The sequence below is a fragment of the Pogona vitticeps genome, chromosome 2 (genome assembly GCF_051106095.1).
Source record: "Pogona vitticeps strain Pit_001003342236 chromosome 2, PviZW2.1, whole genome shotgun sequence".
Lineage (NCBI taxonomy): Eukaryota > Metazoa > Chordata > Lepidosauria > Squamata > Agamidae > Pogona > Pogona vitticeps.
The window spans coordinates 34,745,467-34,770,215 of NC_135784.1; the positions used below are offsets into that span (position 1 = coordinate 34,745,467).

The window sequence follows — 24,749 nt, forward strand, 5'->3', positions numbered from 1 at the left end:
CTCAAGACTCAATACTACCGCCCTAAGGAAAGTTGTTTTCTTGAGGCCACCCTAACACCCATCTCTCTCTGCCTATCCTTCCAGGCGTGGAGCAGGTCAGCATCCGTTTGGACCTGGAAGCTGAGTTCCACTTCACTCACCTCATCATGACTTTCAAGGTAGGTCCTGTTTAGGATTGGTGGACTTCTACTCTTGTGGAGACACTCTTAGGTTTTCTTCTCTTTTGGAACATGTGAGTGACGTTCTGTTCTAGTGCCCCTGTTCTAATTAAGACCATTAAGGGGGTAAAGGGTTGACACTCTCATAATTTGGTCTCCTGCTGTCTTCTCTTGTTCCCATTCCAGCTATTATGACAGCCAGTGTGATGTAGGGGCTTGAGTCCTGGGAGATCCAATTTGTAGTCCTCCTCATTGATCTCTGATCTTTGCCGGGTGACCTTGGGACATTTAGTCCTTCAGCCTGACCTACCTCACAAGTCTGTTGTGAAATTAAGGTGCAGAAGAAGAGAGGCATATTTACCATTATGAGCTTATTCTGCCTTGAGATCATTCAAAGAAAAGCAGGATATAAATAGAGTGGCCACATGAAACAAACAGTGGATCTTCTCTGCCTTTAATAAATGTATAGGAAAAGAAATTTCAGCATGTGACGCTCAAGGTAGCATATGCTTTAAGATTCCATCAGGATAAAGGTACAAAAACTCTGTCCTCCATTTCAGGTGGCCCTTCTCAGTATAAAATGTACCAACTAACCAACATAAATAATGTGAGAGTGTGGTATAGTGGACAGAGTGTTGACAAGGACTCAAATCTCTTCTCGGCCATGAAAACATCCTGGGGGTGGCAATGATAAATCACTTCTTGGACCTTTCACTGACCTTGAAAAATCTGTCAGGGTCACCATACCTCAGAAGTGACTTGATGGCCCTTACCTACTCACATAACAAATAAGTATTTTTTAAATATCAGTTACTGAAAGCCAAATCAGGTGGTTGTAATCAGATTTAACTTGGTCTTTAGGGCACAACATTTGTTGGCGCTCCTTGAAACTACAGTCTCCGCTACCCTCCTGGGTGCTGGTTCTGCATGCCGTCTCCTTTACAAAGAGGTAGACCAACAGCAGTGGGTGGAAAGGAGCCATTACTTGATTGTATTGCCTGTTCCAGTTTGAAAAGTTACTTTTTTAGACGACCAGTCCCAGAATCCACCCAGTCAGCACAGTCATAGTAATGTTTCCAAATTCTGTTGTAATGTGCAAAAACATTCAAGGAATGTTTGTCTTCTTCAACAACACAAGTTTATGTTAATTTTAGGGAGGGGAAAACTACACCACCTTTGAAGTAATCTTAAACTTTGTGGCTTTGCTACAGTATTGTGGACATTCCTGTTTTACAGACATTGCAGAAGAGAAAATCCAGAAGAAAACACTGTATTTGACAAGGAGTTAACAAGACTCAGTTTTTCTTTTTGGGCTTATTTATTTTCCATAGCCCCAAATGGAAAAAAATCTGGAAGATAATATGGCTGTTATGGAATATGCTTCCTCCCCCCCCCCGGTAATGAGTGCTGTTTAAATTAAACAAGGGAATTATTCAACTGACATTTCCAGGCAATATTTATAAATGTTTAATTGGGTAACTGATTTGTTGGATAGCAAACTTTTAAATCTCAGACTAGCGTCCAGCTGCAGTTCCATACTACACATATAATATTCTGTGTGTTCATGACTTAATCATCCTCATCATGTGCCATCAAGTCAATTCTGATTTATATCAACTTGGAGTTTTCCATGTAGAGAGTACTTAGAAGTGGTTTACCATTCACTTCTGGAGACGTCCTGGGACTGTGCAGCTTGCCCAAGGCCACACAGGCTGGCTCTTCTACTGGGATGTACAGTGGGAAACTGAACTCCCAACTTCTGGCTCCATAGCCAGATGCATAACTCACTGAGCTATCCAGCCAGCTGTTTAGAGGAAGATTCAAAATTATAGCTAGGTATTAAGTCATTATCTTCCACAAACTATATAATTATCAATAATATCCTACCAATATTACTGTCTGATATTGCACATTCTGAGCAGTTTCAAAAGCACTAATCATGATGTTGTATTTAAAAGATGCTGAGAACCTAAGGCAAGATATAACTTGTTTGTAAGCTTGTGACCTAAAGTAAAAGACGGGTGAAGAGGAAAAGAAACAGAGAAGGAGGGAAAAGGATACCAGTCAGATGAAAGGAACTGAGTTTCATACATCACAAAATAAGCCTTCACCTGTGATGCTTCCAATCATCATCATCTTAGAACTGCACAGCTGGAAGGGACCCTATGGATTATTGAATCCAGACTCTGTCAAGGAAGCATAGTTCTGAATCAAACCCTCAGCCTCTGGCTCTGTAACCAGAGACCTAAACCACTGAGCTATCCAGCATGTCACAGTGTTCAAGACTAGGGTCTGGCTCATGCGTGCCTATTTCTTCCTTGACCGTCACCATGCTAAGTGAGATTTTGAATGTTAGAACGGGCTGTTGCACATCACCCCACCCTGAAAAGCTCTTTGGATCCCTTCTAACCCGGCAGACCTTCCGACCAGCAGCCATGTTGGTGGAGCGTTCAGCAGATTTTGGCCGCACCTGGCAGGTGTACCGCTACTTTGCCTACGACTGTGCTGCGTCCTTCCCTTCTGCCTCCTTGGGACCCCTGAGACGGGTAGATGATGTCATCTGCGAATCACGTTACTCAGACATTGAGCCCTCTACTGAGGGGGAGGTGAGTATAGATGGTTTGCAATAGAGGAGAGATGGATACAGGCTCCAGGTTCAGCATTCTACTCGATGTAGATGCCTAGCAGAAGGGTTTCTATTCAAAGTAGGTGCCTTGAGCTGGCTTTAACTATCTTTGGCTGGCACTGCTTGGCCTTTTCTGTTCTGTGACAGATCTCTCTTCCTTGCTCCAGGTCATCTACAGAGTGCTTGACCCAGCTATCCGCATCCGTGACCCTTACAGTCCAAGAATCCAGAGTGAGTCTCTTTGTAGGATGAGAAGAGAAGTGAGGAGTCAATTGGGACAAAGAAAAGCTAGGCATATAATGTATAGCTACTTCTTTTAGGAGATGATGGCTTCCAGTGGAAGAGATCTGGAAGAGAGCTTGAAATGCACCTGCTGCATCAGATATTTCTATGAGGATGGTGTGTGGCCTTAAGACAGAAACTGAATTCCCCCCCCCCAAAATTAGCAAGAAGGTGTTCTGCTTCTGTTGCATACACATGCAACATTCTGCACATACACATGCACACATGCATGCACACACGCACACGCACACGCACACATGCACACACACACACACACACCGTGTTGCCTTATGATCTCCTCTCAGGAAAATGACCATATGCTTAGGCATTTTTGAACATGAGTGCACACATATGCATTTTGGAAAATCATGGCCCATAGGAATATGCTTGAAATCCCCATTCATCTTTGCAGTCTGGTACATGAGGTAGATTCTCCAGGAAGGGCCTTTTTAATCTGTAGTGTCTCCAGGATTTGGAAAAACATCTTATGTGAAGTGTGCCTGGGCCTCCTGTTTTTAGACAGACAGTAACAATGATTTTCCAAAGGTAGGCTTTTTCAGGACTCTTGTGCAGTTTTTTTAAAATGTGCACTGTTGTGTTGTAGATAGTGTGTTTTGTATTTTTAATCACGTAAGCTTTTAATCATGTTGTAAGCTGAAATTATGTAGCTTGCCAGAAATACATGATAGAAATGTATTATTGATGGCAACAGCAACAACATAGTATCCGTATGTCATTTTATACACACAGACAAGCTCCTAAGAGATGTCAAGTGTTCTAACTTGTGAAGTGGCAACTGGTTAATGAGAGTTGTTTTCAGTTACAGATACATGCATGTTGGAAACTCACTAAAATGCTAGATGGATATTAATCCTGAAGTTTGGTCTGGTTTAGAGATTGGCTGGTTTGCTCCTTCTCTAGGTGACCGAACAAACCAGCTGGTCACTAATTATTGCCTACCCACACCTTTTTGTTAGGTGTTCTTTTTAATTTTTTTTTTGTGTGTGTGCTGGTAGGATCAGTCCATTTTGGTTTGGTTAAGCATATGTGATCTCTGGGTCAAACTAAAGCAGGTGGCAGAAGCTATTCCTTTATTTAAGCCACGTAACAATCTTGAGAAATGGAAAGATTCCTTCCCACCTCCCTCTAGAGGGAAAGAGAAAGGAAGTCTTCAATTTCTGCTTAATTGTTGCTAACACATCAGTGATGCTTTGAAAGGGCTTAACTGATCTACTGTACTATTAGCAATAATTAGAAATATATTGAAAGCTTTGTGTCACTTTCCTTTTATTAAGATTGTTAAGTGGCTTAGACAAATACTCTGGTTTCTCCTCAGATTGTATAAAACTTTTGCCTTTTACTAAAGTGGCTTAAGCAAAGTATTCAGGAAGAAACAGTAGGGGGGTTATTTTGGTTTGGTTTTTTATAACCTTATAAAGTGGTATGTGAATAATTGTATCCAGACTGTGGCCCCCTTCAAATGTGCCAGGGCCCCTCAGGGGGTCATATGACCTCCATTGAGAATAGCTGGTCTAGGTTATGTTAAACAGAATTGCTTTAGGTATGGTGCATGTGGGTTCAAGAATTGCCCCCAATGATGTGCTACATCTCAACATTGTTTAGCATGATCTAGACTGATTCAGGCCAAGATAACTGGGCCATGTAGTCACACCCTGAATTTCTTAGAGGTGGGATTTTCCTTTGTTTGAGGTTTTTAAGTAAGGACTGTGTGATTATCTCTTGAGGTTGATGCAGGAATGGATTTTCTGCAGGTAAAGGGACTGGATGACATTTCAGGTATCTTCCAATTCTGTAATTCTTTTGAACAACGGCATTGTTTCTCACTAGATCTAATACGCTCCTTGCACAAACACATTTTCCAGCACATTCTGGAAAATAAACCCCACAGAATTCCATAGGAGACACTCTGTCTCTCTCCATAAGCTTGAGAGCTTTCTTGTCATCCCAGTACGGCTTGCAGCTGTCCCTGTCTTTGGTTCTATTCGGGGCCAGATCATTTTGGTCCTAGACATGTTTCTGTTTTGGCAGCAGCTCGATTTAGCTGTTGGTCCTGAACCTGTGTCTGGGAAGCTGTTGTCCTTCCCTACCTTTTCCCCTGGAGTCTGTATTCTTCTTATTGATTCAAGTCAAAATCTTGCAGAGACTGTTAAGTCAGGCTTTATAACCCAGGTAGCCCCTTCAAACTCAAAGCCAATCTAAAAAGTTTGTCTCCTGGTTTTTCATATCTTTGGCCTTACTTTCTCCCCTGCCTGAATTTCTGCTTACCAGATCTCCTAAAAGTCACCAACTTGAGAGTGAACCTGACCAAACTTCACACACTAGGAGACAATCTTCTAGACTCACGGCGGGAGATCAAGGAGAAGTATTACTATGCCGTATATGAGATGGTGCTGCGGGGCAACTGCTTCTGCTATGGGCATGCCTCAGAGTGTGCCCCCCTGTCTGGCAGCCCTCCTGATATCGAGGGCATGGTAAGGTCTCTTCCTAGCTACAAAGCTACATAGACACATACCCAGTCCTTAGCCTGTTGGATTAGGGGTGCCAGCTCCTCCCATAAGGATAGTGGCCCTATATTGTTCCCCTTGTTCATTCACCAACAGGTACATGGCCGCTGTGTCTGCAAACACAACACCAAGGGGCTAAACTGTGAGCAGTGTGACAACTTCTACCATGAACTGCCCTGGCGCCCAGCGGAGGGACGCCGCACCAATGCCTGCAAGAGTAAGTGTCTCAAGGTGAACCTGGGAGGAACAAAATGTGGTAGCTGGAGTGAGGCAGCTGTGGTCAGAAACAGAAAGTGTTGTCTCAACACATATACAGGGGCTGGAGTTCTCTCCAGTCCCAGAGAAGCAGGGCTGGGCAAAATTCAGCCAGGAGTATCATGCAATCTCCCAGAATACCTTCAGCATCAATATTCCCCCAACCGCTGATTCATTTTTTTTAAAAGGTGGGATGCTCAGAAAGTCCCCTTGTGCTCATTAAGGGGCATGGGGGAGAGGAATGTTGCCATGTTTCGAGCCCCAGCATTATTTCTAGACCCACCAAACATCAATTCATTTTATTTAAATGTTTGGCCACTAGAAGGTGCAGGGGGGGGGATTTTGTTTTTTTCAAAAAATAAATAAATAGAGGAAAAATATTTGTGGGGGTGCTTGCACAGGGATGGGCCATTTCTAAGGTCCAGCGATGGCCACATGCAGCCCCTGGAGCTCTCTGGAAGTTGTTCATCCCTGCAGTAGAGGGAGGTGCTGGAAGGGGGAACTGGGGAAGGGGATGGGGTCTCTTGTCTGAAAAAAAAGTAATGTTTTCCAAGCTCTGGTTTGAGATCAGTGATTCCCAACTTTGTGTCACCAGATGTTCTTGGACTACAAGTCCCAGAAATCTTGACCAGTACCGCTAGTGGTGAAGGCTTCTGGGAGTTTTAGTCCAAGGAAATCTGGGGACACAAGGTTGGGAACCACTGATTTAGATGAGAGAGGGGCTAAGAGCACAGGCCCGTGGGCAAGGCTAGTCCTTTCTTTCTCTCTCTGTTCTCCCTACAGAGTGTAACTGCAACGAGCACTCGCACAGGTGCCACTTCGACATGGCTGTGTACCTGGCCACGGGCAACACCAGTGGTGGGGTCTGTGATGAGTGCCAGCACAACACCATGGGCCGTCACTGCCACCTTTGCAAGCCGTTCTACTACAAGGACCCCACCAAGGATATCCGTGACCCCAGCGTGTGCCACGGTGAGGGTGTGCCGTATGCATGGAAAGGAGAGGGTGAGGGAGGGCAGAAATGTGGCCAAGGTTGTTTATGGGCATTTCCTTTGTCGTCTTTACCACATACAGTATCATCCAGTTTAATCTCCCGGCATCCCCTTTGGGAAGATCTTTTTTTTGGGGGGGGGGAGGAGGACACATTCTAGCTGTAGGTAGAGTTAAAGCAGAGCCAAAGCAAAGTGGGTGGGGCCAAAAGGAATTCTTACCGATGTGTTCATTAACCATACAAAGCACAGTGCAGTTCTACAGCCAGTCATTAGAGGAAAGCCTGCTTGAAGAGAAAGGTCTTTGCCTTCTAGCAGAAGGACAGCAAAGACCGGGCCAACCTGGCCTCCTGTGGGAGGGAGTTCCAAAGTCTGGGAGCAGCAAAAGAGAAGGCCCTCTTCTGTGTCCCCACCAAAGACACTCGTGAGGTGGTGGGACCGAGAGAAAGGGCTCCCCTGATGATCTGAACAGCTGGGCAGGCTCATAAATGGAGATGCAGTCCTTGAGATAGCTTGGACTCAGGCCATTTAGGTTAATAGATTAAAACCAGCACTTTCAATGGTGGCCAGAAATGGATTGACAGCTAGTGGAGCTGCTGTAAAAGCGCGGGGGGGGGGGGGAGGTTGTGGTCCCTGTAACCAGCTGCAGCGTTTCGGACCCAATGAAGTTTTCTGACACTTTCCATAGGCTGTAACTAAAGCATGGGTCACCGTGACAAAATCAAACCTCTCCAGGGATGCCACAGGTGGCACCCTAGTTACAACTGTGCAAATGCACTCCTGGCCACACTGAAACCTGGGCATCTAGACTCAGAGACAAATCCAAGAGCAATCCCCCAGGCTGCACAACACCTGGGTTTTCAAGGGGAATGTAATCGCATCCAGTACAGGCAGGATCTCTGTCCTCCGATTTGCTTTATGATTGACCAGGAGCACCTTTGTCTTGTCTGAATTAAATTTCAGTTTGTTAGCCCTCTCCCATCCATTACTGACAAGACCCATTGGCCTATGCACAGAACAGCTTCCTTGGTATGAGGTGGGAAGAAGGGATAAAGTTGGGTGTCATCCGCATACCAATGGCACTGAACCCCAAAACTCTGGATAACCATGTCCCGCAGTTTCATGTAGATGTTGAAGAAATTGGGGGGGATGGGACTGAGCCCTGGGGGACACCATAGACTAAGAGCCAGAGTGTTGAACAGGATTTCCCCATCACTACCCAAGTAAGAAACAGATTTCTTCTATTAGTGGTGATATTCTCCTACCCAAAAGAGGGGTGAGTGTTGTTTTTCTTTAAATTTCTTAGGTTAACTGGATGCAGGGTAGGTCCGCCTAAGTGTTTCCAATGGCATCTTTTGTATCCTGAACCTGCGGAGCCAGGTCCTGTGCTCTTTCACTTGACCGTCAGCCATTTTCTGCTTACCATACAGCCTGTGACTGTGACCCTGATGGCACGTTAGATGGCGGGGTGTGTGACACACACGATGACCCAATGCTGGGGCTGATTGCTGGGCAGTGTCGCTGCAAGGAGCACGTGCAGGGCGCCCGCTGTGACAAGTGCAAACCAGGCTTCTTTGGACTGAGTGCAGACAACCCGCAAGGCTGCCAGCGTAGGTGCCTTTTCTTCCCCACCCAGTGGCTGCTTCGAAGCAATGCCGTCATCCTTTCCCTCCAGCAAAAAATGTGTTTGTGGGTGGGTTTCGGGAGGGTCCTCTTGTAATGTAGCAGGAGGTCTCCAGTTGCGGGTGTGTGTAGGATTTTGGCCTAAGGAGACCTGGATTCAAATCCCTGAATAGTCACTTTAATATGTGATTAAAAGGGTGGGTGAGCTGTCCCGTTCAGTGTGCTGAAGGAACTGAATGCACCGGTCAGAAGGGTGCAGGTGTGGGAGAAAAAGGACTTGTTCAGGTGTCAGAGGCTGACTGGGGGGGAAGAGGTGAGGCCAGAGTTCCTTGGTGGAGTGCCAGATGCCGGGCACTGGGGCTGACAGGAAGCCATGTCAGGAAAACTCACCCTGGTTTGGATCGGGGCCAGTTCCACAAAGCTCTGCAGGTTATTTTGCCCTGTTTGTTTGATCTGCCAGGCTGCCAGTGTGACCCACGAGGCACGGTGCAGGATGGGCCCCAGTGTGATGCCTTCACAGGTGACTGCTTCTGCAAACGGTTGGTGACTGGGCGCAGCTGTAACCAGTGCCTGGTGAGTACTGGGCAGCCCTGGTTTTGCCACTGGCTTTTGCTTTTGCTTTGCTTTCCTGGGAGCTAAGGTCCACTTTGCTTCTTCCTAGCCTGAACATTGGGCTCTGAGTCCCGACCTGCACGGCTGCCGGCCTTGTGACTGCGATGTAGGAGGTGCCCACGACAACCAGTAAGGAGGGTGTGGGGAGTTCCGTGCACTGGCTGGGGAGGCTGAACGTGCAAGGAGGAAGCCGGACAGGGAACGTGGAATAATCCAGAATGTTTCCATGAAAAGAACCCACCTCAGGGGCAGGAGGGGAAAGAGATCAGGATCTCTCCTGCTGCAAAGGAAGAGATGGCATGGGGAACAGAGATCAGGTGATGATGAAACAGGGAGAGAGAGACAGGTGGAGAGATTGGTGATCCTCTTGGCTGATTATGGATTTGTGAAACTCAAACCCAACTTCTCTTCCATGGAAGAGTCGAGGTAGCACGCTTGGAGTTCCCAGGTGGTCTCCCATCCAGGCCTGGCCCAGATCTAAAGGCACACACTTTCAGCAGGGGGTGCAGGATCCTCTGCCTTTGGACCAGAGCCCTTCACGTTGAGAGTAGGTAAAAGACAGGTCAGGCAACCTTCCTGTGCTGGGAGTCCTTACCCTTTCTCGAGCCTGTTTCTTTCACGCTGCAGGTGTGCCACAGAAACGGGACAGTGCCGGTGCCGCAGCCACATGGTGGGCAGGCAGTGCAGCCAAGTGCAAACGGGCTATTATCGTGTTGCACTGGATCATTACACGTACGAGGCTGAGGAGGCTCAACTTCACCAGGTGACGTGGACAGTGGGTGGCTGGACGTCAGTGCTTGGTGGGGGGGCAAATGGTTAGTGAGGACTTAAGAGCTTACTTGGCCATGAAGTAGAGCAAAGAGATGCAAAGGGCATTCATTTCCACCATGAGTCAATCCGTATCATCCAACATCCAGTAGGACCAAGAAACGGGGGAAGGAGTGCTCGAAAGGGCTCATCAGACTAGCCTTAGCTTGGCTGCCACCTGTACATGGCAATGTAGAGGAATGAATGAATGAAAGGCCGACAGGAGATGACATGGGTTGAAATCGTGATCTGTAAGTTACGCCACATAAGGCTGATACTGATGTCATCAGTTTTGGGGATTTTTCAGAAATAAAACGTTTCTGATTCCCTCTCCCCTAAGCTCCTGTGGAATCCCTTTCAACGTTGAGGAGCTGGGTGTTTATGTGCTTATTGTGTGTTAATTATTGAAAATTGTTACTGCCAGTAAAGTTATCCTGGCAGCAGCAATTATAGGTGATGAAAGCCTTTCCACCAATCCCATGGACCTCAGCAGCTTCCTGATGAGGAAAGGGATCCTGGGGGAGCTCTGGGGAAGAGGCGGAATTGGAAATATGGTGAGACCAAAGAGAGAGAGAGAGAGAGAGAGAGAGAGAGAGAGAGATGTTACATTTTCACTTTGTCATTCCCACAGTTTTTCAATTGTTAAGGCTCTCCCATAGCTCCCTAGGCTCTTCCCATAACAAAAATGTGGGGATGCATAGGCATCCTTCAGTCTCGAGAGACTATGGTAACGTGCTCTGTATCGAGGACTTGGAACAGCGTCTAGTGTTTTGACACTGTACATGAAGTTGGAGTGTTCTCTCCAGAGCACGAAGCCTGGGTAAAATAATATGGAGGATAGGCTGTTACCCAACCAGCAAATCCCCCCCTCTCCACGTCACTGAAATAGTCCAGTGGAAAGGCAAGAGCCAATACAACTGGTTCCAGCGATGTCGCAGGAGTTGGCAGAACGACACATGCTGCCTCCGGGACTCCGGCTCGGCCTGTCATGCACTCTGCTAGTAATATTCTCCACAAAATACCACTGGATTTCCACTTTGGTAATTTGCATTGTGGTATCTTTAAAAAAAGGCAAGGACCAACTTGTAGCTTGGTAAATGAAATTGTCGTCTGGTGAATTGGTAGACTAATGAAAATCAAAATGCCCGAAAAAAACCTCTGCTGTCTTGTTAGCAATAAGAAGCCTGTCCAAAACAGTTTTAAAAAATGTAGAAGAAAGGTGGCAACCCTAATTCATCACTACAAACATGGATGACTATGCATAGGTTTGATGAACAGAGCATTGTACTCAATGCCTTCTTTCCTCATGGGCTGATCTGTAAGTTCTGTTTCTTCCCACACTTTTCTTAAAAGCTCAAACTTGTTTTATTCCATTCTTAAACAACTTCGCAAACGTTGGTAGGTTCTTATTAAAACAGAAGAATTGAATCAAATGTTCACCCTTCCAGACTGGGGAGGCCCTGGGTAGTAGTTGAAAGTTTGATCCTTGGGCAGTTCGCACTGAGATAAATGTGTTAAGTCTTTAAAGTGTCCCAATGTCTTGTCTTCTCTCTCTCTCTGTATCTGTTCCCTCTTTAATTCTGCCAGCAAAGTTGACTTTGTGGTAAAAACAGTGTTTTCTTTGTATTCTCAAAGGCTTTCATGGCTAGGCCCCGATGGTTGCTGTAGGTTTTACAGGCTGTTTGGCCGTGTTCTGGCCAAACAACCCGAAAAACCTACAACAACTAGTGATTTCTTTGTTTTGCTGGAGATGGAGGCATTTTACTCAAGAGTTGGGACTGGTTGGTGTTTGGATTACAACTCCCAGCATCCCCAGAGACATCTCGTGTTTTCCATCTCTACTCTTACTGGTCTTTCTCTCGGCAGGGAGCTGAAGTTCTGGAGCGAGTGCATCTCACTGGCCGCCCAGCCACGTGGACAGGCTCAGGCTTTGCCCAGGTGGTGGAGGGCAGCGTGGTAGAGTTCCAGATCAGTGACGTGCCCTTCACCATGGACTATGACATACTGCTACGCTATGAACCTCAGGTACCCTTGCTTTGGCTTATTGTGCCATATGGCTTCTGGCCCATTCCTGCCTTTGTACTGCAGCTGAAATAAATACTGGGCCACACGGCTGACCTTCAAATTTCAATCTGGAATATGATTAACCTAGATGTCCTACTTTTAAGTGAAGGTTTCAGGTTTTTATGTCACGGGGAGGATAAGGACGTAGGTCTCATGAGAATATAAATGATTGCTGAAATGTGAGGACAAGAAATTATGATATTTTAAAATTAATTTTATTTATTTATATACTGCCCCATTAGTGCAGAGCACTATTCTGGGTGGCTTACAATATAGCAAGATAAAATAAACCATAAGCAAACAACAATAAAATCACAAAAGAAAACAAATGGAAAAATCAACTCAAACTTGAAAAAGAAAAAATGAGGAAAGTGGTTGTATCAGTTTGCCACAGCAAAAATAAATGTCTTATGGTACATTAGAGTTCAACAAGCTTTGTTTTGGTATAAGCTTTCATGTACCATGTACTTCCTGACCATAAAAACGTATGCCAAATAAAACTTGTTGCTTTTTTAAGACACCACAGAATCTAAAATAGATTTTGGATTTTCATTATTTGAAATCTAGAATGTTGACTTCTAGCCATGTGAACTTGGAAGTGGTTCAGAATTTTGTTTTGATCTTGCCCTTAGTTCACAAATCTTCCAGGTATCTTCTGGACTGTGCTTTATCTAGTCCCTCTGTTCCTATTCTCTTTAAGAGGTGTGTTATAAATAAAAAAACTGATGTAAGAGTGGGTGATACCTTTTATTGGACCACTTAAAAATCAAACAAATTGCAAGCTTTCATAGAGAAAATTCCACTTCATCAGGCTGAGCACAAACTCATCATGGATAGTGCATAAAAATTGTAGGCAAGAGTTCAAAAATTGATAGTATAAGTCTGTGAGAGGTGATGTCAGTCCTCTTGAGGCTGTGGTCTCAAACATCCTTGCAGCTGGATTTGAAATTTTGCACCGATCTCTTAGGACCAAAAGGTTACTCTGTGTTTGCCCCCGATGCACACACATTCACATTGCCTGCTTGAAACATAGTTGCTTTTTTTTGCTGTGGAGCTGAGGAAAAACAATACAAGGATATAACAGTCTCTAGCACGAGGAAGAGTGGAGGACAAGTACAAGTAGCTCCAGAGCTACTTGAAGTGGTTGGGCAAAAGCCAAAAGGACACTCAGTTGTGGACGTGCCTGGAAGTGAAAGGAAAGTCCGATGCTGCAAAGAAAAATACTGCATAGGAAGCTGGAATGTAAGATCTATGAACCTTGGGAAGCTGGATGTGGTCAAACAGGAGATGGCAAGAATAAACATTGACATCCTGGGCATCAGTGAACTAAAATGGAGGGGAATGGGTGAATACATTTCAGACGATTACCATATCTACTGTTGTGGGCAAGAATCCCGTAGAAGAAATGGAGTAGCCCTGATAGTCAACAAAAGAGCGGGAAAAGCTGCACTGAGATACAATCTCAAAAATGATAGAATGATGTCAATATGAATCCAAGGCAGACCTTTCAACATCACAGTAATCCAAGTTTATGCACCAACCACTGATGCGGAAGAGGCTGAAATTGACCAATTCTATGAAGACTTACAACACCTTCTAGAACTGACACCAAAGAAAGATGTTCTTCTCATTCTAGAGGATTGGAATGCTAAAGTAGGGGTTCAAGAGATAAAGAAAGTTTGGCCTTGGAGTTCAAAATGAAGCAGGGCAAAGGCTAATAGAGTTTTGTCAAGAGAACAAGCTGGTCATCACAAACACTCTTTTCCAACAACACAAGGGGCGACTCTATACATGGACATCACCAAATGGGCAATACCGAAACCAGATTGATTATGTTCTCTGCAGCTAAAGATGGAGAAGCTCTACACAGTCAGCAAAAACAAGACCTGGAGCTGATTGTGGCTCTGATCATCAGCTTCTCATAGCAAAATTCAAGCTTAAACTGAAGAGAGTAGGAAAAACCACTGGGCTAGTCAGGTATAATCTAAACCAAATCCCTTATGAATATACAGTGGAAGTGAAGAACAGATTTAAGGAACTAGATTTGGTGGACAGAGTGCCTGAAGAACTTTGGATAGAGGTTCGTAACATTGTACAGGAGGCAGCAACAAAAACCATCCCAAAAGAAAGGAAATGCAAGAAAGCAAAGTGGCTGTCCAACGAGGCCTTACAAATAGCAGAGAAGAGAAGGGAAGCAAAATGCAAGGGAGATAGGGAAAGTTACAGAAAACTGAATGCAGACTTCCAGAGAATAGCAAGAAGAGACAAGAGGGCCTTCTTAAATGAACAATGCAAAGAAGTAGAGGAAAATAATAAAAAAGGAAAAAACAGAGATCTGTTCAAGAAAATCAAAGATATTAAAGGAACATTTTGTGCAAAGATGAACATGATAAAGGACAAAAAGGACCTCACAGAATCAGAAGACATCAAGAAGAGGTGGCAAGAATAAACAGAGGAATTATACCAGAAAGATTTGGATATCCTGGACAACCCAGAAAGTGTGGTTGCTGACCTTGAGCCAGACATCCTGGAGAGTGAAGTCAAGTGGGCCTTAGAAAGCTTGTCTAACAACTAGGCCAGTGGAGGTGATGGCATTCCAGTGGAACTATTTAAAATCTTAAAAGATGACGCTGTTAAAGTGCTACATTCAATATGCCAGCAAATTTGAAAAACTCAACAGTGGCCAGAGAACTGGAAGGATCAGTCTACATCCCAGTCCCAAAGAAGGGCAGTGCCAAAGAATGCACCAACTACTGTACAATTGCACTCATTTCACACGCTAGCAAGGTTATGCTCAAAATCCTCCAAGGTAGGCTTCATCAGTATGTGGACCAAGAACTCCCAGAAGTACAAGCTGGATTTTGAAGGGGCAGAGGAACTAGAGACCAAATTGCTAACATGTGCTGGATTATGGAGAAAGCCAGAGAGTTCTAGAAAAACATCTACTTCTGCTTCATTGACTATGCAAAAGCCTTTGACTGTGTGGACCACAGCAAACTATGGCAACTATCTCATGAGAAGAGAAGACTCCCTGGAAAAGACGCTGATGTTAGGAAAGTGTGAAGGCAGGAGGAGAAGGGGACAGCAGAGGACGAGATGATTGGACAGTGTCATTGAAGCAACTAACATGAATTTGACCCAACTCTGGGAGGCAGTGGAAGACAGGAGGGCCTGGCATGCTCTGGTCCATGGGGTCATGGAGAGTCAGACACAATTAAACGACTAAACAACAACAAGCACAAGAGAGGAGTTATAATTTGGTTTATTCACCAGGTAGAAGCAGCCTATTGTTCCAAATGCCAATTTGTTTGATTTTTTAGTGGCCCCACTCTTGCATTTGTGTAATTTTGGGGACCACACTATCTTTTCCTTGTTCTTTCTGGACTATGAAAACAGACATTGGCAGCATTTTGTGTTGTTTTCAGTAATCCTGCTTTTTGTGGCTTTAATAGGGTTGAAACGAATATGAAAACGAAACAAGGCAAGCTTCTCCCATCACTATTATCTTCATGCCAGAAAAAAATTTATCTGCTGAATATTTGCCTAAAAGGTTCAGGAGATTATTAAAAGGCCCAAGAGCGAAGCCAGTGAAATCTGTTGGCAGCATGTGTTAAATCCTCCTTTATCAAAAACTCACATGGACATAATTTTTAAGTCTTTAAATTGCCATAACACATCCGTTTCTCATTTTGTTTTCACAGTTGCATGAGATACGTTAAATCAGGGCAGTAAATTAATATTGATGAGCTCACCATCATTGATTGTAATGTCATGTCTGCTTCCCTACATTGATTCCTGCTACTTCCCATAAGGAGGGAATGTGCCTGTCTCTATTCTTTTTGGCTAAATCTCTAGAGGACCAAAAGGGGTTCTGGATGCTGAAGTAATTTTCTGATAAACAGAGAGTAAGTCACAGGTCACTCTCAGGCTCTGGTGGAAATCTGAGCTGGTCCATTTAGCCAAGGTGAAATTAGTAAAGTCTGGATTATAAATTTGCTCAGGGAATCTAAGAAAAGGCATTTTTTTTAAATTCACAAAGCCTGATGAAATCTCTCTTCCCTTGTAGTATCTATGCATGCCCCTTTTTTGTTCCTGTGTGTGATGTATGGGCTTTCTTCAGACCCCAGTGTATTAGGGACAGACAGTGTGATTCTGTACAGTGGTTTGTTCATACAGTGATGTTAAAAGCTATCTCTGGGGTGGCACCACCTTACCCTCAGTTTTAGGAATCTCAGCGTTAAAAGCTGCTGCTGAGGCAGTGCCATCTTAAACCTTGACCCTGAAGACCTTGACTTTCACGGCTGTCTCTGAGGCAGCCCCACCTTAGGCTTACCTTCTTCTGATGCTACCTTGATAGCTTCTCCTCCAGCTAGACTCCTGTTGTCACCTAAGCCTGCTTCCCATCCAGATGAACGGTTCCATGAGCCGTGCAGTAAACTCTCTTCTGTGCCCTCAGCTGCCAGCGAAATGGGAGGAGGTGAAGGTGAACGTAGTGCGACCTGGGCCTATCCCCGCCCGCAGCCCATGTGGAAACACCATCCCGACTGATGATTTTATGTCTACATCTCTGCCACCCACCTCTCGGTAAGTCCTGAGAAACAACGAATCAGGGAAGTCCTCTTGATTTTATAGGGAAGACATTGTGGTGTATTTGGGGGTGGGGAGGGGAATAGAGTTGCAGATATCTGAATTTAGAGAAGTAGATAAAAAGGATCAGGACCTGACAGGGCCATATCTTAGCCATTTAAGGTTATCTGGGCTTACTTATACTGCAGTGCGTGTATTAATGTGCGTGTGTGCCAGTGTGTGTGTGTGTGTGATAGAGAAAGAGAGTGGGTGAGAGATAAATTCTTATTTCCAGATAAACACTAGTTTAAAAATGCATAAATTTACATGCATTAACAGATGTATAGCATATGTCTGCTCCTCCCGCCAAAAAATGTCTGCATGAATGACAGTGAAGAATTAAGGCTAGGAACAATTTTGCAGATTAAATATATTTTGCATTCTTCTTTTGTGGCATCATTTATTCTGCTCTCAAGAATGACACTTTCGAAGCCAAGCACTTCTCAACAGCAGAGGGGAAAAAAAGATGATTTAACAAGTGACAAGCAGAAGGAATGACAGGGAGGGAGAAAAGCATAGTGGTTGGGGGGAATGGGGGTGGTGGTAAACAGGCAGCAAATAGTCATGGGTGATATTCAAGAACCCACCAAAGTTTTTTGGATGTCAGAACCTGATAAGGAGAACTGACTCCTCCAGGAGTCCTACAGAGATTTATAGATCTTCCAGGCAAAGAAGCTTTCAGATGTTTTGAATATTTTTTTTTTTTTTATTTAATTTATATGCCGCCCACTCTACCCAAAGGTCTCTGGGCGGCTTACAACAATTAAAATTCAATGGAATAAAATAAAATGATTAAAATACAATTAAAATACAATTAAAATACAATTAAAATTGCCATCATTAAGACCCACAGTTAATGTTATTTCAATTAAAAGCCTTCTGGAACAGGAAGGTTTTGACCTGGCGCCGAAATATCATCAGTGTCGGCGCCAGGCGAATTTCAATTGGGAGGGCGTTCCATAGTCTGGGGGCAGCTGCCGAGAAGGCCCTTTGTCTACAAGCCATCCCTCTTACCTCCTTGAGGGATGGCTCTTTCAAAAGGGCCCCCTGGCTAGATCTTAACAGCCGGGTAGGCTCATATGGAAGGAGGCGGTCCTTCAAGTATCCAGGGCCCAAGCCGTTTAGGGCTTTATATGTCAAAACAAGCACTTTGAATTGGGCCCGGACAGCAACTGGTAACCAGTGTAAATTATACAGAATCGGCTTGATGTGCTCTCTGGCGGCCCCACCACTCACCAGCCGCGCAGCTCGATTCTGAACCAGTTGCAGTCGCCGGACCGTCTTCAAAGGCAGCCCCACGTAGAGCGCATTGCAATAATCAATACGAGATGTTACCAGTGCATGTGTAACTGTCATGAGACTCCACTCGTCCAGGTAGGGCCGTAGCTGGTATAATTTCCGCAGCTGAAGGAAGGCACCCCTGGCCACCGAGTCCACCTGAGCTTCCAAAGTTAGACTGGGGTCCAGGAGCACCCCCAGGCTGCGGACCCTGTCCCTTAGGGGGAGTGTAACCCCATTCAGGACAGGGAAGTGGCCCTCCAACCTGTCCGGCGAAGCACCCACTAACAGCACTTCCGTCTTGTCTGGATTGAGTTTCAATTTATTAACCCTCATCCAGTCCATTATCAGGTCCAGACACGAGTTCAGCACAGAAACCGCCTCACCTGGATTGGTGGAAAACGAGAGGTAGAGCTGAGTGTCGTCAGCATATTGCTGACTCCTCAGCCCAAACCTCCTGATGACCTCTCCCAGCGGTTTCATGTAGATGTTAAACAGCATGGGGGACAGTATCGAGCCCTGAGGAACCCCATGACATAAATGCCATGGGGCAGAGCAACTGTCCCCCAGCACCACCCTCTGGATACGGTCAGCTAGGAAGGAGCGGAACCACCGTAAAACAGTGCCCCCAACTCCTAACCCAGCCAGCCTATCCAGAAGGACACCATGGTCGATGGTGTCGAAAGCCGCTGAGAGGTCCAGGAGTATCAACAGGGTCACACTCCCCCTGTCTCTCTCCCGGCAAAGGTCATCATACAGGGCGACCAAGGCTGTCTCTGTACCAAAACCCGGCCTGAAACCCGACTGAAATGGATCCAGAAAATCCGTTTCATCCAGCAGCGCCTGGAGTTGCCCGGCCACAACCCGCTCCAACACCTTGCCCAAATAAGGGAGGTTCGCCACTCGTCGGTAGTTGACCACCAGCCTTGGGTCCAGGTTAGGCTTTTTAAGGAGTGGTCGAATCACCGCCTCTTTCAAGGCGGTAGGGACCACTCCCTCTCTCAGAGAGGCGTTCACGGCCTCCTGGACCCAAGTGCGAACCCCCCTGGCAGATCTTCCAATTAGCCAAGATGGGCAAGGGTCGAGCGGCGTGGTGGTAGAACGGACAGATCCAAGCACCCTGTCCACATCCTCGGGTCTCAACAATTGAAACTCATCCATTAAAGTTTGACCTAAGCACGGCACACTGGACACATCTTCCGATTTTGCAGTAACAGTGGAGTCCAGCCCACTGCGAATCTGAGCGATTTTTTCCTCAAAATGAATAGCAAACTCATCACAGCGAGCTGATGAGCAGTCCGGGACCTCCACCGGGTTTCCCGGTTGAAGAAGATCCCGGACCACCCGAAACAGCTCTGCTGGACGACATTCTGAGGAAGCAATGCGGCTGGAGAAATATTGCCGTTTCGCCAGCCGTATTGCCACGAAATAGGCCCGATAATGGGCTCTAAGTCGTGTTCGATCAGATTCCCAGCGGGACTTCCTCCACCTGCGCTCTAGCCGTCTCCCCTCTCGCTTCATCGCCCGCAGTTCAGAAGTATACCAGGGAGCTGTCTGGGCTCGGCGAGCAGGGAGAGGGCGCTTAGGCGCAATCGTGTCAACCGCCCGGGTCATCTCCCTATTCCATAGGGTGACCTGAGCTTCGACAGGAGCGCCAACCATATCAGACGGATACTCCCCCAGAGCATTCAGGAATCCATCTGGATCCATAAGTCTCCGAGGGCGGATCATCTTAATATTTCTCTCATTAGTGCTACTTCCCTGTTCCCTGGCAAAGGTATTAACATGGAAACGACAGGCAACAGTGTTCTTCTTTCTCATCTTCTCCAGTCATTATATTTACAAGTGTCTCTTATTGTGAAGACAATAAATAAATAAATAAATAAATAAATAAATAAATAAATAAATAAATAAATAAATAAATAAAGAAAGAAAGAAAGAAAGAAAGAAAGAAAGAAAGAAAGAAAGAAAGAAAGAAAGAAAGAAAGAAAGAAAGAAAGGGTTTTTAATAAATCACTGCACTGGCAGTTTTTACACAATCCTGAAACATGCAAAAGAGCATTGGTAGAGATTCTTTCTCCCTCATACCTTCCTCTGAGAAAGGAATAAATCTAAAGATAGCACTCTTTACCCTAAACAGAGACAGCTGATAAGCCCATCATTAGCAAAGTTAGCACTTGAATCTTAAGTAATGGATTCTGTGGGTTGTAGGAAGGGCTTAAGCCCATTTTTGCAGGCCTCATGCTGTCTGGAGAGCTGAGTGAGAGTTTGGGAGTTTGATCTCCCTCTGTGCTTCCTGGGGGAAGAGTCTGCCTGGGTGGCCTTGGGCAAGTTGCACAGTCCCAGGGCATCCCCCAAAGAAGGGAATGGTCAACCACCTCTGAGTTCTTCTTATCTAGGGAGCCCTGGAAAAAGTTCCCATAAGTCAGTATTGACTTGACAGCACATAATTCTTATTAAACCTCATTCACCCCACTTTTTATAGCATAAAAATGCCCAGTCGTACCACAGAGGCCCCCATGAGGCAGAGTTGACTATAAGTATCGCTAAGTCCCCAAATCTATTTTTAACCTGAGAAGCTTTATTTCAAAATGCAAAATAAACCAGACATCACTTGCAGTCTTGGAATAAGTAATTCCCTGAAATGTGGAACAGGTTGCTGATCAGAAATGGTCAATTGTACCTCTAGAGGTGTCTGGAGGCACAAATGGTCATTCTCAGGTCAAAAACATTGGCACGCATGGGGAGATGGCACCCCAGTTATGTCCTACGAAGCAGTAGCAGGTCCCTGACCCCCCCCAGATGTTTCCATCTCTTATTTGACACCCTTGAAAGATGCCATCATACAGGGGTGGGCAACATATTCCCCCCTTTACTCTTAATCACCCCAAAGTTAAAATAATAATTTTAACTATCTGAAACAGTGCCCTTATGTTGTCTAGCAGGTTCTTTGAGACTTGCAGCACCCAAGGCCCCCCCCCCCGCAAGCACGCCTTCAAAAATAGGGAAAAAGTATGGCCACTAGAGGGGAGCACAAGCAGGATTTTTCAGTTTGGACATTGTGTAAATGGCTGGTGTAGGCATTTGTGTGGCCCCTTGGCCTCTGCCAGTTGCCCACACCTGATATAGTACAACCCCTCCCACTATCAAACCATTTCATTCTGAATTTTGCTGTGAACAGGCTCTTGTGTTTTGCAGATATGTGGTGTTACCGCAGCCGGTCTGTCTGGAGCAAGGGGTTAGCTACACCATCCGGGTAGAGTTCACCCGCTATGGAGGATGGGATCATTTGCAAAGCGTTGCTGTGCTCTTTGACTCCGTAAGTACAGAAATGTGGAACCCTGGCACTACCTGGAAGGAAAACTGGAGTCTGCCCGGAGGCAACTTTTGCAAAGGACCCAGATCTGTTTGAATCCTAGAATAAAGAAGTGTGGGGGTGGGCTATAAGGTGACTGAGTCCAACTCTCTGCTCAGTGCAGGAATCCTAGTCAAAGCAGATCTGACAGATAGTTGTCCAATTGTCTTTTGAACACGTCCAGTGTGGGAGCATTCACCACGAGAGGTAATTGGTTCCATTGTCACACTGTTCTAACAGTTAAGAAGTTTTCCTGATATTCAGCCTAAATCTGGCTTTTTGTAGGTTGAGCCCCTTGTTATGTGTCCTGCACTCTGGGATAGTCGAGAACAGATCCTCTTCTTCTCTTTCAATTCTTCTTTCTCACTTCCTTCCTCTTAAGCTGGTCTTGATGCCACGTTATTCTTCCATGGAGATGTTCATTGCTGGGGATGCTGCCTCCATTGGCCGCAGAAAGACCTTCGAGCACTACCGCTGTGTCCAGCAGGCTCGTCCGGTGATTAAGACACCCACCCCAGAACCTTGTGCCACCTTGCTTACTAGCATGTCAGCCATCATCCACCAGGGAGCACTATGTGAGTATTAATCTACTGGAGAGCAGGAGAACCCCCCTGGGCAACACCCACTCAAGTCGCTACTAGGCAGACCTCGTCACTCACCGGAGTTCAATGGTGCTCAGCCTTCGGTCCTCTGGATGTCTGAGACTTCAGCTCCCAGAAGCCCCAACCAACATAGCCAACCTCAGAGGATTGTGGGAGTTGAAGTATAAATATTTGATGGGCTAAAGATGGAGAAACACTTGTGGCACCAAAGAGAATCCAGGTGCTGTACTGAAGGTGGTGCCCGCAGTCTCACACCAAGTTGTCCTTCTGCCTCCATGCTAGAGTCAAGGCCCAGGGTTGGGCTGCTTGTGCAGGGCAGGCACATTCTACTGGGATGCAGAAACCTTGGCCGTACATAATCTTCTCTAACTGGCTTTATTTTTATTTATTTATTTATTTATTGGACTTATATACTGCCCCATAGTGTTTCAAGCACTCTCTGGGCAGTTTACAAGTTAATTATGCAGGCTACACATTCCCCCCCCCCCCAGCAAGCTGGGTACTCATTTTACCGACCTCGGAAGGATGGAAGGCTGAGTCAACCTTGAGCCGGCTACCTGGGATTTGAACCCCAGGTCGTGAGCACAGTTTTAGCTGCAGTACAGCGTTTTAGAGAACCTCCATGTCCATTGTGAAAAATCATTTTCTCCCTTTCCTGTTCTTTATTTCCCCGCTGCTCACTTTTTCTGTTTGTTACCAGCCTGCCAGTGCAACCCCCAGGGCTCCTTGAGCTCTGAGTGCAACCCGCATGGTGGGCAGTGCCATTGCAAGCCATACGTCATGGGCCGCCGCTGTGAACGATGCTCCCCTGGCACCTTTGGCTTTGGGCCGAGTGGCTGCAGAGGTGAGTAGAAGCGAGGTTACCTCCCCAGACAATGTTCTTTCTTTTTAAAGCAAAGAACAGTCCCTGCTGAGTGAGCCCATTTCAATTGCTGGCCAAGTTCCTATGTTGCCATCAGCCATAGTTTGTGTTAACCAGTATTTGTTGCTTGAGCTGTTAATTGTGGCTTTCCCCCCACTTAATAGTTAGTTTCTGTTGCATCCCTTTTATCAGCTCCTGTTTCAGGTTGGGAAGTTGGGGGCATGGGGACAAAACAGGAACAAACGATGATAATAGGTTTAGATAAGCCATGGTTTAAACAAGCTAGTATTCATGTGCCAACAACAAACCATGACTTTATATAGTGGTTTCTGACTGGCAAACAAACCCATGGCTTGTTAGCAAAAGCAGGTTCTTTAGCACAAACTCTATTTCAACAAGCCACAACATGGCTTGTTGTGATATACAGTCATGGTCATTGTTAATGTAGACAGTTTAGAGACAGATATATTGAGCCCATCTGGTTCCTCTTTTTCTGGTAGTAGAAAGAATCACTCCTCAATTATAAATATCCATTTGAAACCACACTGCTGCTGCTGGTCTTCTTCTAATAATAATAACCATCTTAGAACTGCATTGCTGTAAGGGACCCTACGGATCATCAAGTCCAGCTCTCTCAGGGAGTCACAGTGAGGAGATGAAATCACAACCTCTAGCACTGCAGCCAGAGACCTAAACCACTAAACTTATTTGTGTTATTTCTGTTGCCTTTTCCTGCCAGAAATTGGGAGAGGTGGTTGTGGAACTTTAGTTCCTGTGTCAATGTAACTTTTCTGGCTTTCAGTCCTGGGCCTCTTGATTGTGTGAGGGTGAGTGGGTGCCATTCTCGGCTTCACACACCAGGGAGCAGAATGTCATGGGCTCGTCCTGGAGTGGAGGGACGCCCCCCTTGTGCCAAATCTCAGGCTGCAGGACGTCTTGGAGAGCCCCAGATAGGCATAACTGTGGCTTCTTCCTCTTTGCAGCGTGTCAGTGTAACAGCGAAGGGTCCTTGAGCAGTTTCTGCGACAACTTCAGCGGACAGTGTCCATGCCGGCCAGGGGCCTTCGGGCCGCACTGTGACCACTGCCAGCCTGGCCACTGGGGTTTCCCAAACTGCCGGCCATGCCAGTGCAACGGGCGCTCAGAGGAATGTGACTCGCAGACGGGCAGCTGTTTGAAGTGCCGTGGCCAAACGGAAGGAGATCGATGCCAGAGGTGAGAGAGAAGAGTATTAAGCCTAGAAGAGTTGCTTTTTTTTTTTACAATGACTTTCAAAATGCCCCCGCCATTGGTTGTGATGCTTTGAGTTGCAGGCATGAAAACTTATTTCTTCAAGACGTTTTTTGAAGGAGGGGCACACCTACATATATCTCAAGTGTGAAGGGGCAGGTTTCACAGTCAGGCCTGAATGCCAGAAAAAGCCCAGCCCGCGAGCTGTGGTATCCCTGGGTATAAACCCGCGCTCTCATTTGACATGGGTTGAATTCAGTCAACTAGCTTTTTTTGTGAAGGTTTCAAATATTAATGTGATGCCCTTGAACCAAATTCTCAGGACATCTTACAATAACATTAAAAGCAAGTTTTAAAACTGTATAGTAACATAAAAACAACAGAATATAGAAGCAAGGATAAAATAGACTGTTTAAGCCAAGAAACCTAATGTGGTGTATATTTCTGTGCCAGGTGCTAGGTGCTGCTGCTTTTAATACAAGACCATCTCCATTATATGGAATCCTTAAGACTTAGCATGCGTTATATACAGTAGGACACCCTTATCCATGGGATGAGTATCTGATGAGTCACATCTATGCTCAGAAAATATTAAAAATATTAAAAGAAAAAATCCTAGAAATATAGATTTCTAAAGGTGAAGTTACCAGATATGGTCACTAGAGGGAGCCATAGATCATGCTACGGTATGCATAGTGTTCACTATAATTGCCGTTCTTCTTCGTGGTCTTCTGTGAATGCACACATAAAGGGTTAAGTCAGCGCCAGCGTCGGTTCCTTCGGAATTTTCTAGAGCTCTGGAAATGAAACATAGTTTAACATCAGTCATACTGCGCATGCTCCGCCCGCCTAAGC

The 24,749-nt window shown here is 45.6% G+C and overlaps 1 protein-coding gene across 1 annotated transcript in view; it reads left to right on the forward strand.

The window, feature by feature from the left end:
• Positions 1-24,749, forward strand: part of LAMB2 (laminin subunit beta 2) — a 64,394-nt gene that overhangs the window by 15,398 nt on the left and 24,247 nt on the right. The window contains exons 4-19 of the mRNA XM_020795407.3: positions 85-158; positions 2,576-2,764; positions 2,952-3,015; positions 5,356-5,558; positions 5,688-5,808; positions 6,630-6,818; positions 8,266-8,445; positions 8,919-9,031; positions 9,120-9,199; positions 9,698-9,833; positions 11,744-11,902; positions 16,398-16,525; positions 21,044-21,164; positions 21,583-21,775; positions 22,503-22,646; positions 23,648-23,879. Of these exons, the coding sequence (XP_020651066.3) occupies positions 85-158; positions 2,576-2,764; positions 2,952-3,015; positions 5,356-5,558; positions 5,688-5,808; positions 6,630-6,818; positions 8,266-8,445; positions 8,919-9,031; positions 9,120-9,199; positions 9,698-9,833; positions 11,744-11,902; positions 16,398-16,525; positions 21,044-21,164; positions 21,583-21,775; positions 22,503-22,646; positions 23,648-23,879 (2,326 nt within the window). The remainder of the gene's footprint in view (positions 1-84; positions 159-2,575; positions 2,765-2,951; positions 3,016-5,355; positions 5,559-5,687; positions 5,809-6,629; positions 6,819-8,265; positions 8,446-8,918; positions 9,032-9,119; positions 9,200-9,697; positions 9,834-11,743; positions 11,903-16,397; positions 16,526-21,043; positions 21,165-21,582; positions 21,776-22,502; positions 22,647-23,647; positions 23,880-24,749) is intronic.